Genomic DNA, 15,343 nt, shown 5'->3' with positions numbered 1-15,343 from the left:
TTAAGAATAATTCCCTAATCTTTCCCCAATTAGTAACAGCTGCTCTCACTTACAAACTAAAGCGTGCACTTCATTGTAACAGGATTCCAACACAGCAGCTGGCCTTCCTCGGGATTTAGGGCCCAAGGGGTAGAAATTCCAGACCCCACAATGGTGCTGGTCAATCAGAGGCCAGCAGCAATCTGATAGGGAGGCATCACTGGGAGCAATGCAGCTGCTGGTAACATACCCACCAGAGGTCTAGGATCGCTGAGAGACCCAGGCCGGAGGTGGCTTGCTGACACGGGTAGGAGGGAAGGTTGGAAGAAAGGGCTGGGGAGTGGCTATTAGTGCCCCCCCCCCCCCGCCACCCCCCCACCCCTTTCAGATGCTGGGCCTCTCGATAAACAAAAGGGAAGGTCTGTGATAGGGTAGAGGGCAGCAAAGATTAAATAACAAAGAGGATGATGGTGCAAAACAAAGGGGGTGGCATTGGAGCAACAAATAAACAGAAGTTGAAACCAATGGATGTGTCAGAAGAGCCATTGACAGTATCAGCTGGTGAGCAAATGGGAGCGGTATTTATAATCTGAACTTGGTAAACTCAATATTGAGGCTGTAAGGTGCCTAATTGAAAGAAGAGTTGCTCTTCCTTGAACTTGCATTGTATTTCTCTAGCTTCTCTCTAGCTTCTCTTCATTCTTGCCTCATGTCATCTCCAAGTTAATTTTGTCTATCACCATCACCAGCTTCTTTGAACCCATTTCCATTAAACTGCTGACCACCAAACATCCTGCTCTCATGCTAGCTGATATTGTAAATGGTTTTCTCTCCTCAGGGGACGTCTTCACAAGGCACGAAGAAAGCAACAAGCATTTAAGGAGTAGGCAATGAATTGCCAACAGATATCATAGTGGGAGAGGGCAGGGTGGTGTATGAAACCATTGCAAAGCCATTGCAAATCCATTGTGATCCAAAAAGGGGCATACATTGTTGGTATATGTCCTATTGATTTTAAGCAGCCCATCTCACCAATTTCTATTGATTATCCCCCCCCATACTAACCTCATAAACGCACATTCACAATCACTGTCTTGGTAGTATTAACGATTTATGGTGTTAATGCCCATTTGACAGCAGTAATTATTTTCAGTATTAACGACTGATAATATAAATCAACGATACAGCTTTCATTAATAAAAGTTGTTTTTATTTTCCAGGTTGAAACAAACAAGAAACAGTTAACAACATAAGCTGATATCGAGCCTAAAATATACATCGGTATTATCAAATGCATCCCAAACGAAAAATCTACCTTCGCAATCTGCCTCCTGCTCTTCCTGAAACGCATTCTAAAAGAAGACAAAAAAAAAAGTCTGATCCAACTTGGTTGGGACCAGTAGTCCTAGCCTAAGTCCCCTAATGTGGCATCCGATTGAATTTATATTACGAACGAATCTCCTTCTCCCCAGCGATCAGCTCAGTTGGGGTCATTTCCCACACTTTGCAAGCTCTCAGCAAAGAGCTTCTTGGGTGGGGTGGGGTGGGGAGGTAATGTGGTAGGGCACATTTTTCCAACCATGAGCCGCAAAAAATAATTGCAAAATCTTGCTTGTCCCTCTCAAAGTCTGAGAGCTCACCTTGTATTCTAAAACGCCAGCCTGGCTGTTCCATGGGTTCAGACACTTACTTTGATGATGGGAACTGGCTGGCCCCAATCGTGTGTGTGTTTGTGTGTGTCTTTCTCTTAATCTGGTATTAATAACTATCCGAAAGCACTAATCACTGTTTGGTAAGAGTTCCTCGCTGCTCCAGCAGTGAAGAGCCTGCAGCCTCACACGTTGTCCACAGTCTTTGGAGAGCTCTCCCCGGGCACGTTGTCTGTGCTGGAGATCGAGTCGAGCCTGGTGACGGCGCGGTTTTCCATGATCAGAGCCGGCGCCTCCTTCACGAAGCTGAAGAACTTCCTCTTCTTCGCCTTCTCCCGCTCGAAGAAGTCGAACGGGAGCTTGTTGGCCGTCTTCTGCGTGCTGTAGTTGTCCAGCATCTTGAAGACGACCACCGCCCCCGCGATGCCGAACACCAGCAGGATGTAATAGATGGCATCGCCCTCGTTCATTCGGGGGGCTGTGCTGCTGGTCACGGCAGAGAAATGTCCCGTCAACTGGTCGCTGGCAAGACCGGGGAGAGTGGCGTTTAACGGAGCCTCACTGACTGCCATTGACTCAAACTGTTTAGTGTCACTGGAGGGAAGGGATTGAAAAATAAAACTGCTTGAGAGTCTGATTCGAATTGTTGGTATCAACTGCACAGTGATCAAAAACTATCAGGAGTTTTAGCACAACACGAGTGACTAATAAGATTAGGCAGCTAAAACGATGGATCTATTAAGCAGTCATACGGTTCTCACTATAATTACCAGAAACTGAAACTTTAAAAACATTTATATATTTTATTCCTGATCCATTGAATAATGCAATTAGAATTCAAAATTAATAACTCGCAGTGATAATTATAATTGAAAAAATTCAACGTGCATAATTATAGTTCTTATTTAATAGAGCTGGTGAATAATACGATTTCATTGACATAGTTCACTATTAATATAACATAATTAATATACCACAAGAGGTTGGATTTTCTCCCGCTTGGATAGCAATTGATCAGCTCCTCCAGTCAGGCCAGGTTAAACTAGTAATAAATCTTTTAATTTCACTTTTTTAAACATGTAGAAGACTAAAAAAAAAAGGGAGGAGTTTATTTTTAAGAAACCTAAGGAGCAAGTCACGCGTTCCAGAACACAGAAATCAAGAGCTTTTCCACACCTTTACTGCTACTATCACATTCCCTTACACCCTGTAATATGATAGTAAGGGGAGAGGTCTGGAAAATAGCTTCATTTTAAACTGGATTCTGTCTTACTGCAGTGCAGGGGAATGCACGTGGGCCTCTGCTTACCTTGAGGATAGTGGAATTCAGTATAAGCTACCTATGTCAGCGCGGTATTAAATTTATTGATCTAAAATGTCAACAGCTTGTGTTGAAAGCAAACAAGGGAAACGGGTTGCTCCTGATTCGACTGAGAAATGAGTTGTCACTTTGGCACTTCACCCACTTGAGGCTGCAACTGGGGTGCCTATGGACAGCTCCGCGTCTGGTCGCTTGCTATCGGTTACCTTCCCGTGCCGAGAATTCAATGCGATGGTATTCCGGCCGTGTGACAGTGAATAAACTGCTCTTCTTCACGACCCACTGCATTCTGCACATTGTCAGGGTTTACACATTTGCATTAAGTGTTTGGAATGTGTTCCTGGCTGATGTCAGTGCTTTCTCTTATGCTATTTCCCTATCTGCAAGGTGGGCACCAAATTCCGGGAAAAAGTCGGATATAAATCACCACTCTTGCCCAAGTAAAATATCATGGAAGGAATGTCAGAAAACATCCACACCCATGCCTCAGGATCCTGATCTCTATACAGGTTGCTTGAATTGATCAGAATACAATGGCAGTCTGGTCTGTCTACCTGGTAACTTTGACAGTGACGCGGAAAGTAAAGTTAGGAGTTATTATGCTACCCTTTCCACAGTGATTATCGCTGAGTACTGAGTACCTTTTACTCCAAGGAGACCTTTGACTCATAAATTGGTACTCTTTTAGTCTTATGAGACTAAATAAGGTAAAAGTAAATGTAAAAGTAAATGTGAAGCGCAAGGTAATGGAAGGATTAATCAGCAGTGTCGCACCTACATTTACGTCGTGTCTTCTTGGCCGACAGGACCAATGTAGGAGATTGGTGACAAGACTAATAGCCATAACGACAGCTAATAACATCATCGAATCACAGAATGATTCAGCACAGATGGAGGCTATTCATGCCTCCATCTTTGGAGTATTTGGATGTGCACTTGAGATGCCATGGTATACAAGGCTATGGGCCTAGTGCTGGAAAAAGGGATTGGAATAGTCAAGTACTTGTTTGACTGGCGCAGACTCAATGGGCCAAAGGGCCTTTTTCTGTTCTGTAGACCTCTATGACTGTATGACTGTGCCAGCTCTTTGAGAGAACTATCGAATTAGTTCCATTCCCCACTCATTCCCTCATTAGACTGAAGTGGTGACGTTTCAGCCATTGTAATAACTTTAAGATATTCTTTGCATTTTAAAAATTTGCACTATGGGTAGGTAGAGGTTTTCAATCGCCATTCTCGCTTCCCTTTTGGAACGTTATTATTGAGTCAGCTTCCACCATCCTTTTAGGAAGTCCATTCCCGATCATAACAACCTGCTGCAGAAAAAAAAAAATCCTCCTCATTCTGCCTGTTTTTTTTTTCGCTGTTTTCTGTTTTCTGTTTTCTTTGGTTACCAACCTTTCTGCCAGTGGAAACCATTTCTCCATACATACTCAATCAAAACCCTTCATGATTTTGAACATCCCTATCAAATCTCCCCTCAATCTTCTCTGCTCCAAGGAGAACTACACCAGCTTAATGTAAGACTACAAATAATAGGAGGAGGAATAAACCATTGGGCCCTTCGAGCCTGCTCCACCATTCACTAAGATCATGGTGGAGTGACCTCAACTCCGCATTTTGCACTATCTCCATTCCCCTTAATTCCCTTAGTACCCAAAAATCTAGTGATCTCTTGTCTTGAAAATACTGACTGACTGAGACTCCGCTGTCCTGTGGGGTAGGGAATTCTGAAGCTTCACACCCCTTTGGATGATTTTCTCCTTACTTCTCCTTATCTCAAAGAACTCAAAAAATTAGCATACGGGTTATGCTAGCAATTTGGAAAGCAAATGGCACGTTGGCTCTTATTAACAAGGGATTGGAGTACAAGAAGTCTTGCTACAATTGTACGAGGCTTTGATGAGACCACACCTAGAGTACTATACAGTTTTGGTCTCCATGTTTAAGGAAGGACATACTTACATTGGAGATAGTACAGCGAAGGTTCACTAAATTGGATCAGGGGGCTGCCTGTGGTGACAGGCTGAATAAACTGGATCTCTATTCACCAGAGTTAAGAATGAGAGGTGATCGCATTGAAACATTCAAGATTATGAAGGGGCTTGATAGCGTAGATACTGACAAGTTGTTTCTCCTGGCTGGGGAGTCTGGAACAAGGGGATAAAGAATCAGGATAAGGGGACAATTATTTAGGACTGCGATGAGGAGAAGTCTTCACTCAAAGGGTTGTGAATCTTTGGGATTCTCTGAGGGTTGTGGGGGTGCCATCATCAGATATATTTAAGGCTGAGATAGACAGATTTTTATTCTCTCATGAATCTAGGGATTTGGGGGCTGGGCAGGAAAATGGAGTTGAAGCCCAAGATCAGCCATGATAGAATGATGGAGCAGGTTCGACAGACCATATGTTCTTCTCCTGCTCCCATTTCTTACATTCTTATGCTCGCAGTCCTAAATGGCTGACACCTTATTTGGAGACCGTGACACCTAGGATGGAATTGTCCCAGAAATTGGCAAAGTCCGATATCGGGCGGGTAAAGCGGCATTTGACCCATCAACGGCAATGGTGGCTTTTTCCATTGTATCGTGAGGCACTTTGTTTAATAAATGCAGAGGCACGGGTTTCACGTCAGATGAATGGCAGGGCGGCCTCTGATTTGCCCACCCCTCCATGACCTCAGGCCTTCAGTAATCCAGGCGCCATATTTGAAGGGCACCCCTGCACAGAGCTAGCCCTCCCTAAGGGATCGAAAGCTGCTGGAAAGTCCTCCTAAGGGAGGAAACATGCTGCTCCTCAAATTTAGTGACGCCTCCCTCGAGCGTCCCTACTGAATGCAGTGGAGGCCTGTCGTGAAGTCCCCTACCCCCTCTCTGGGCGAAGACCAGCAAGCAAGGTCTCCAGTCCCGCATGGAAGGTGGTGGCAGTGGTGGTCAATGCCAACGCTCTGCAAAAGGGGACAGCCACTCAGTGCTGAAAGGGGGTGAATGGTTTCCTGTGTTCCACTGTTCCACTCCTCTGTTCCACGAGGGTACGCCACTCTTCTCATCACTCTCAACTCACATTCTCACAAACCCATCACACATCCACAGGGATCTCATTCACTGCCAGTTCAAGGGGCATCACCCACTCACTCTCTCACACTCACCTTCATTTGCTCTGCGGATCGTGTCCTCATCCTGTCCATGGCGCCGCTCACCACCCACACATGGCAGTTATCCTTATCATCTGGTCTGGCAGGCATCCTGCTTACACTATCTCCATCTGTCTTCATGCAGGAGAAGCTGGCACACAACAAAAGGGAGAGGTCACAGGCTGATGGAGGAATGCCATCAGACCAATCCAGGCCCTCACAGACTTCGGCTGGTTCTGATGATCTGGACTATCCCTGTGCTGATGGTGAGGTCAGCGGTGCTCACCCAAGTGAGGATCCAGCAGTGCAACATTGATCAAACAACCATGCTGTGAGTGAGCTCCCCCATTCCGCAGTCCCCTGCCATGCACTAACTATCTCTCCTTGCTTTTGCAGGCACATCTGGGAACCAGCCAAGAGGGTCCACAAGCCAAGTCCTCAACTCCAGCCCCTAAGGCACCTTGGAAGCGGAATCTGATGACACCCTAAATGAAGGCCCATCACAGCATTCACCCACACCCTCCACCAATGCAGTGACACACACCTCGGTGGGACCTAGTTCTAGAGTAGGCTTGGGGTCACAACCTGGTGAGCACATTTCAGGCAGCGGCAGGGACTTCCAAGGTGTCCAGCACTCAGAGGACTGCTGGAGGCCAGAAATTTGTTGAGTCCGAGTCAGATGAGGAGCCTCTGGACTTGGTCATATCTCAATTGCTGGAACTGCGAAGGCAAGCTTGGGAACATCAGGAAGGGATATTTGCTGCACTCCTCAGATTGCGAGGCATGATGGAGGAGTCTGTCTGCCTTCAGTCTGAGGTGGTGGCATTGGCATGCCAATGCACTGAGGTCAACACTGGTAGGATAGTGGCCACCATGGAGACCTTGATCCAGGACATTGGTCCCGCACTGCTGCAGGAGCTGCACTCCATCACTGAAGCACTTGTAGGTATCCATCAGTGTCAATGCCAGAGAGGGGGAGGACATATTGATCTGACGCCGGCTGCCCCTTCCACTCAAGGAGTCAGCCAGGGGCCCTCAGGCACCAATAGGAAGCAGGGTCAGCAGGTGCACAGTCTGGGGTCATCCATCCAGGTGACTCCGGGAGTGTCCGGCCCAACCGGATCCCCTCTTCTTTTGACCCCAGAACCTCCAACTCCACAGGCCAAGGAGGGTGCCACTGGCACACTGCAGGATCCTGAAAGCAGGTTGGGGCCCTCTAGGTCTCAGCCCTCCAGAGGACACCCGCCATGGTCATCCCAGACAACAGGGCTTAGCAGTCAGCAGGCTCCCTCCACCTCCGCTGTGGATGTCGGGGGAGCACCAAGATGTAGTGGCAGTTAGGTAGGTCAAGAAAGTTTAGTTGCGCAACATGGGCATGGACAATCACTTGTACTTAATGTCGACCATTGTAAATACGCTTCCAAAAATGTCTCCTTGTCTATGGCTCCTTGTAATGTTGAGCAGTGTTCATGTCAATCAGATGTGAAACCTCATTTCCTGCACAAGACGAAGGCTAGTGTTACAGTCCAGGGCCTCTACCCTGTGCAGAGTGTAACCTTTTGAGCATAGTGATCGTCCAGCTTCAAAGTCACTCTCCAGATTAGTGATGCCTGCACCTCCATGTGGCTTGTTGTTGCTGCAAGAATCTCGTACCCAAGTGTCACTGGGTTCCGTGATGTTTTCTGTGTGCTCGCAGCACCTTTGAGGCAGTGCTGCACCCCCCATCTCAACACCATTCCTGACAGGTGAAGGTGTGGTGCTGAAGGGAACAGGTGATGCAGCCTGCCAAAGGATCAAGTTGTCTTAAAGTCCATGTGCCCACTGTATCTCAGCAGCCTCTCGATGATATGAGCCTCTTCACAGAGTGTATGTGCGCTGCCCTCAGCAAAACAGTTTGCAGATGCAATGTGAAGATCTCAGGACTGCCTTCACTGCATCTTGTCATCATCCTCCTGGAATCTTGTGACAATGAGGGCCTCATGAGTAAGCCTGCGTTGTTTGGCCAGTGCAATGGCCTCATCGCCTGCACTCCCACCTTCCAGAACCTCATCAGCCTCATCCCCTTTAACTTCCCCCTCATTGGAGAACGCGTACAGCTCTTGCATCTCCTCATCATCCAGGTCCTCCCCCTTTGCATCGCCAGGTTATGTACTGCGCAACAAGTCACTATGATGCACGACACCCTCTGGGGAGTGTACTGCAGTGCTCCACCAGATCTGTCCAGGCACCAGAACCTCATTTTCAGGATGTCAGTGGTGTGTTCAACAAACTAAGGGTGGCGGCATGAGCCTCGCTGTACCTTCTCTCACCAGGAGTCTGAGGGCACCATACAGGCGTCATTAGCCACAACCTTTGTGGGTAGCCCTTGTCTAGGAGGTGCCAATCCGGCAGCCTGTGTGGTCTCTGGAAGATGTCAGGGCTCTGAGACCTGCCGAGGATGTACAAGTCATGGACACTTCCAGGGTATCTTGCACACACCTGCATGATCCGTTTGTTATGGTCGCAGACCAGCTGAACATTGAGAGGGTGGTTCACATACAGGTCTGCTTGTTGCCAGGGAGATGTAAGAGCCACGTGGGTGCAGTCAATGGCACCCTGCACCTGTGGGAATCTGGAAATCTGAGCAAATCCCAGCACTCTTGCTTTCTGGCTTGCCTGATTCCTGCTGAAATTGACAAAGGTGTGCCTTGGCAAAAGGGTGTCGGTGACCTCCTGGATACATTTTTGGAACACCTTCGGTCTGTCTGCAAGCATGATACAGACCTCCCTGTCGCTTGCCATTTCAACACTCCACCCTACTCTCATGCCCACAGGTCTATCCTTGGCCTGCTGCAATGTTCCAGTGAAGCTCAATGCAAACTGGAGGAACAGCACCTCATCTTCCGTCTAGGCACTTTACAGCTTTCTGGACTGAATATTGAGTTCAACAATTTTAGATCATGAACTCTCTCCTCCATCCCCACCCCCTTTCCGATCCCCCTTTTCTCCAATAATTTATATGGATTTTTCATTTCCCACCTATTTCCATTATTTTTAAATGTATTTCCATCCATTGTTTTATCTCTACCTTTTAGCCTATTTAGATCCCTTCGCCCCACCCCACCCCCACTAGGGCTATCTGTACCTTGCTCGTCCTGCTTTCTACCCTTAATGCCACCTATTAGCACATTCCTTAGATAATATCACCACCGTCAACACCTCATTGTCCTTTTGTCTATGACATCTTTTGGCAATCTCCACCTATCACTGGCCCTCTATCCAGCTCTACTTGTCCCACCCCCCCCTTAAACCAGCTTCTATTTCACCTGATTTCCTTAGTTCTGTTGAAGTGTCATACGGACTCGAAACGTTAACTGTGTTCCTCTCCGCAGATGCTGTCAGACCTGCTGAGTTTTTCCAGGTATTTTTATTTTTGTTTTTGTCCTGGATACATTTGTGGGTGGAGGCTTTCGAGATCCCACAAAGATCCACAGTAGAACCCTGTGAGGAGCCACTGCTGCAGAAATTGAGCAGGACGGTAACTTTAACTGCCAATGGATGCCCTCTGAGTCCCCATGTTGTCAAACCCTACAGAAGATGGCATATGTGCATGACCAGTTCCCTTAATATGGTCAAGCTTCAGCAACACTGATTCTCGCTCATCTGCAGGTAGCACGTGCGCCATCTGATGCACCTATAAACAATGGCTTTGTGGGGTTCATCCTCTGTGTGCGGAGGAGGCTGTCCCACCCCTTGATCTTGAGGATTCTGCTCCTCCCTTTGGTGAGCCAGGTGCCTGTGTCACATTTGTCTCCTTCTTCTCCCCTGCCTATAAGCAATCAGGCAGACAGCGAGATCACCAGACTCCATGTTCTTCTCAATGCAGTATCAAAGAGAGAGATGCAAGAGACGCAATTGTCTCCTTGGTCAGGTCATCGTCTGCGGCTGCCTCTCCAGGCCCCTGAACGCATGCTGAAGGGTCCAGGTCACCAATGGATGCCCAGGACTTAGTGCACATGAGTCACCGTGCCCACACCCGGCACCGCCTGACACCACATGACCAAGTGGCAGCAGCTTCGGACACTCGACTGCATCCTGAACTCTTATCTCAGGCACAGGCATTTTCCTAACTTGGATTTGAAATCTTTGCAGTTTGCTCGTACCATGAGGGTGACTTTTCACTGTCTACTGAACTATAATGCAAGGGACTAGGAGCGCACCCGTCCGTCAGTGTTCAATGGCCACCTTCCCCAGCAGGATGCTCAGGCTTGCCCAGTTGCGCAATGGTTCTGTAGCACCATAGCACACATTCGAGTTTGAAGTGTATGTGCGAGGGGTTAACAGTAATGGGGCAATCATTGGCACTGAGGAATTAGTGCTGCTCGAATAAAGGATTCCCCATACCAACCCCGCATTAAAGGAGCTGTTCGCAACAACTCCCCAACCCATTGCTTCTACTCCGCCCAATCAATTCGGCTTCTGGCCTGACCACCAATTGCTGATGTCCATCTCTCCTCTCCTCCTGACCCAATCCCAGCTCTAACTTCAGCAATCCCCAAAACTGACTCCAGCATTTCCCACTGACCCCTGTGATCCTGACTATTACCCACACGGTCTCCGACATTGATCCTGAACTTTGACCCAGGCCCTGAACACTGACTCATCTCCTGACCACTGATGTGGGCCCCAACATCCAACCCATGCCTCAATCTCCATACCCGACCTTCCAATTCAGGTCCCAAACCCCGATCCATGGCTCGGATGCCCAAGCTATATTCCATCCTCGACACCCAAATCTCGACCCACCACCATGCCTGATACTTTGACTCCCAATCCCGTATTTTCTTTCTCCCAATTCTCAAATCCACAATTTTTGACACTGCACTCTCTGGACACCAAGCCCCATGCCCCAGTGACTGACCTGACCCAACATCCACCCTGGACTCACTTACCTGAAGGTTGCCGTGGTGCTAATAATGGTCAAATTTACACTACTCCTTGCCATTGCTCTGTGCTAGTTTTATTATAATGAAGCTTCAAGCCCAATACCTAGTGAGTCTTGGGCCTCACCTTTCCAATGTAGATTGTGCAATGTACACCAATGTAGATTGGGAAAATCAAATTGGCAGAGGTAGCCACGAGCAAGAACTCATAGAATGTAGTTGGGAAAGTTTCCTAGAACAGTATGTTGTGGATCCAACCAGGGATCAGGCTATTTTGGATCAGTTAATGTGTAATGAGGCAGATTTAATAAATGATCTCAGAGTAAAAGATCTCCCAAGAAACAGTGATGATAACATGGTGGAATTTAGCATCCAGTTTGAGAATGAGAAACTTAGTTTGGAAACAACTGTGCTAAACTTAAATTAGGGTAATTACAAAGGAATGAGAGCAGAGTTGGCTGGGGTGGACTGGGAAAGGAGTTTAGCAGGAAAGATGGTTGATGATTAAAAATTGGTGACATTTAAGAAAATAGTTCATGACTCACAACAAAGATATATCCCAGTGAGTAAGAAAGATTGTAGGAAGGAGATAAACCAACCATGGTTAACAAAGGAAGTTAAGGATAGTATTAAAGAGAAAGAAAAAACATATAATGTGGTAAAGATTAGTGATAAGCCAGAGGATTGGGAAAGTTTTAAAAAGCAACAGAAGATGAACAAAAAAATAATAAAGATAGAGAAAATAAACTTTGAGGGTAAACTAGCAAGTAATATCAAAACGGACAGTAAGAGCTTCTTTAAATATATAAAAAGGAAGAGAGAGTCCAAGGTGAATAGAAGTCCCTTAGAGATTGAGGCTGGGAAAATAATAATGGGGGAACTAGGCAATGGCAGAGGAGTTGAATAAAAACTTTGCATCAGTCTTCACGGTAGAAGACACGAAGAGCATACCAAAAATACAAAATAATTGTGAGACAAAATTGGGAGGAGGAAATAAATACAATGACTACCACTAGAGAAAAAGTACTAGCGAAACTAATGGAACTAAAGGCCGATAAGTCACCTGGACCTGATGGGTTGCATCCTAGGGTATTAAAGGAAATAGCTGCAGAGATAGTGGATGCACTGGTAGTAACCTTCCAAGAATCCTTAGATTTTGGAAAAGCCCCAGAGGATTGGAGAACTGCCAATGTAGCACCCTTATTCAAAAAGAGTGGGAGACAAAAAACAGGTAACTATAGGCCACTTAGCTTAACATCTGTCATTGGGAAAATGTTGGAGTCTATTATAAAGGATGTAATAGCAGAGCATTTAGAAATGCATAGTACAATCAAGCAGAGTCAGCATTGCTTCATGAAGGGGAAATCATGCCTGACAAATTTATTAGAATTCTTTGAGGAGGTAACAAGCAGGATAGATAAAGGGGGACCAGTAGATGTAATATATTTGGATTTCCAAAAGGCATTCGATAAGGTACCCCACACATAAGGCTACTTAATAAGGTAAGAGCCCATGGTGTTGGGGGTAGCATATTAGTATGGATAGAGGACTGACTAACTAATAGAAGACAGAGAGTTGGGATACAGGGGCATTTTCAGGATGGCAAGCTGTAACTAGTGGAGTGCCACAGGAATCAGTGTTGGGGCCACAATTATTTACAATATATATTAATGACTTGGATGAGGGAAGTGAATGTACTATTGCAAAGTTTGCAGATGACACAAAAATAGGTGGGAAGGCAAGGTGGTGGGGATGACACAAGGAGACTACAGAGGGATATAGACAGGTTAAGTGAATGGGCAAAAACGTGGCCGATGGAATATACTGTGGGAAAGTGTGAGGTTATGCACTTTGGCAGGAAGAATAGAGGAGCTGAATATGACTTAAATGGAGAAAGACTGAAGAAAGCTGCAGCACAGAGGGATTTGGGGGTCCTTGTGCATGAATCCCAAAAAGATAGCATACAAGTTCAGCAGGTAATAGGTAAGGCAAATGGAATGTTGGCCTTTATTTCAAAGAGGATGGAGTATAAAATAGGGAAGTCTTGCTAAAACTATACAAGGCACTAGTTAGACCATACCTAGAATACTGTGAACAGTTTTGATCTCCTTACCTAAGAAAAAATATACTGGTATTAGAAGCACTTCAGAGAAGGTTCACTAGTTGATCCCATGGTTGGAGGGATTTTCTTATGAGGAGAGGTTGAGAAGGTTGGGCCTGTAATCATTGGAGTTTAGAAGAATGAGAGGCTACCTTATTGAAACATATAAGATTCTTAGGGGGCTTGACAGGGTAGATGCTGAGAGGTTGTTTCCCCTTGTGGGAGAGTCTAGGACCAGAGGGCATAATCTCAGAGTAAGGGGGTGCCCATTTAAAACAGAGATGAGGAGGAATTTCTTCTCTCAGAGGGTAGTCAATCTGTGGAATTCTTTACCACAGAGGGCTGTAGAGGCTGGGTTGTTAAGAATATTCAAGGCTGAGATAGGCAGATTTTTGATCAGTAAGGGAATCAAGGGTTATGGGGAAAAAGCTGAAAAGTGGAGTTAAGGATCATCAGATCAGCCATGATCTCATTGAATGGCAGGGCAGACTCGATGGGCCGAATGGCCTACTTCTGCCTCTATGTCTTATGGTCTTATGGTCATTCCTGAATGTGGAATGCGCTCTGCACCACCGCTTGCCAGAAATGAACGTATCGAATTTCTGGGCCAGAAACTCTGCTATATTTGGTGAAAGTGTGGGCTGGTCTACAAATGAGCTAAGTGGTATTTGTAACGCTTAAGAATCCAGTTTTTTCTTATCAATTGTTGACAGGATCAGGACTGAAATCCAAACGGAAAAGTTGGAAATACACAGCAGATCAGGTAGCATCAAAAAAGAGAAAAAAATTAACTACCAGGTTTCAGATTGAAGGCAAAAGTATTCACATTTGAAAAATAGAGAGAGGAATTGGAGGGGGCCTGGAGGGGAGAAGGGGAATAGGAGAATGAATCAACAGGTTTATCAATCACAGAGAGGGGAATAATGAGGGTAAAATTTATCTGCACCCATAAAGGGGCAAGATGGGAGCACCAGGCATGCTCCCACGGCCTGAATGGACAATTAATATTGGACCTTGGGCCTCATGATCAGCAATCCAGTGATCTGAATCATGATCAGCAATCCAGTGATCTGAATCATGAGCAGCAATCCAATGATCTGAATCATGGTCAGCAATCCAGTGATCTGAATCATGATCAGCAATCCAATGATCTGAATCATGATCAGCAATCCAGTGATCTGAATCATGAGCAGCAATCCAATGATCTGAATCATGGTCAGCAATCCAGTGATCTGAATCATGATCAGCAATCCAATGATCTGAATCATGATCAGCAATCCAGTGATCTGAATCATGAGCATCCCCAGGCAGCTCGCTGGAAGCCCTTGCCGATTAGACTAGCACATCGCTGGCTGTGATCCTGAGATAAGTCCTTAAAGAAAACCGGAAGAGGTTGGGAGAAACAATGGCCAGTATCATGAAGGGTAGTCCAAAACAAAAACAGAATTACCTGGAAAAACTCAGCAGGTCTGGCAGCATCGGCGGAGAAGAAATCAGTTAACGTTTCGAGCCTTCATGGCCCTAGCTTTTTGTTTTTATCATGAAGGGTAGTGTTGGACAGGGTTGGGGGTTAGCACTCCTGCTCCTCCCACCTCTGCAGGTCCCTTTTTGTACAAGCAAAGTACCGAATACCTGTTTGAGATGTGGGCCCTGAAAGTCTATTTTTTGTGACTAGGCCAGAAGAATGTAAACATTCTGAGCAGGATAGGGTTACTTTCAAATGCTACCGGAAAGCTTCTAAAGTATTTTAAGTCTTTTCGAATACAAAAGAGATGGCCATCAGAACTAACCAGACCTGCCCTGAAATTGACATGAGGAAATCAAACCTACCTTCTTCAAATTAACTTGCCAATTAAGTACAAAGGGTAGAACCCATCTAATTAAAATTGAAGGCGGGACACCAATAATGTGTCCCTTCGTGGCTAAAATCTTCATTTATGTAAAGAAACAGAGAAGGGCCTATTATTTGGAGAAGAGACATACGATATACACCTTTAGAAAAATACTGACCCATTTAATCTATTGTGCTTCATCTCCTGCCAAACAAAATATGAATAAGGTTTACTAATCTCTCTCTTTATATTTTGTTCCGTTTCTTATTTTTCACCATGTTTATCTTGTGAGACTAACACAGGGGCAATCGAAATTACATATAAAACTTTAAAACAATGAAATGCTGAGGGCTACCAAAGCAGGAATGGAAGGAAATGGAAGGCTCTGCAGAAGAGCCGTACGGA

General features: G+C 45.8%; 1 protein-coding gene across 1 annotated transcript; it reads right to left on the bottom strand.

Moving 5' to 3' along the window:
* Positions 1–1,174: 1,174 nt before the first annotated feature.
* On the bottom strand, positions 1,175–2,814 carry LOC144691988 (uncharacterized). The gene is made up of 2 exons (XM_078560554.1): positions 2,603–2,814; positions 1,175–2,222 (listed from the first exon to the last, which is right to left on the bottom strand). Exon 2 carries the CDS (start codon positions 2,198–2,200, stop codon positions 1,814–1,816), a length of 387 nt encoding a protein of 128 aa, XP_078416680.1. The 5' UTR covers positions 2,201–2,222; positions 2,603–2,814; the 3' UTR covers positions 1,175–1,813.
* Positions 2,815–15,343: the final 12,529 nt, after the last annotated feature.

This window comes from Cetorhinus maximus, chromosome 16, assembly GCF_964194155.1.
Source record: "Cetorhinus maximus chromosome 16, sCetMax3.hap1.1, whole genome shotgun sequence".
Lineage (NCBI taxonomy): Eukaryota > Metazoa > Chordata > Chondrichthyes > Lamniformes > Cetorhinidae > Cetorhinus > Cetorhinus maximus.
Note: the sequence above shows the minus strand (reverse complement) of the source record. Positions and strands in the feature narration are given on the sequence as shown.

Bases quoted from the DNA above. Each gene is read 5' to 3' on its own strand.
- LOC144691988 (XM_078560554.1), bottom strand. From the start codon at position 2,200: ATGGCAGTCAGTGAGGCTCCGTTAAACGCCACTCTCCCCGGTCTTGCC.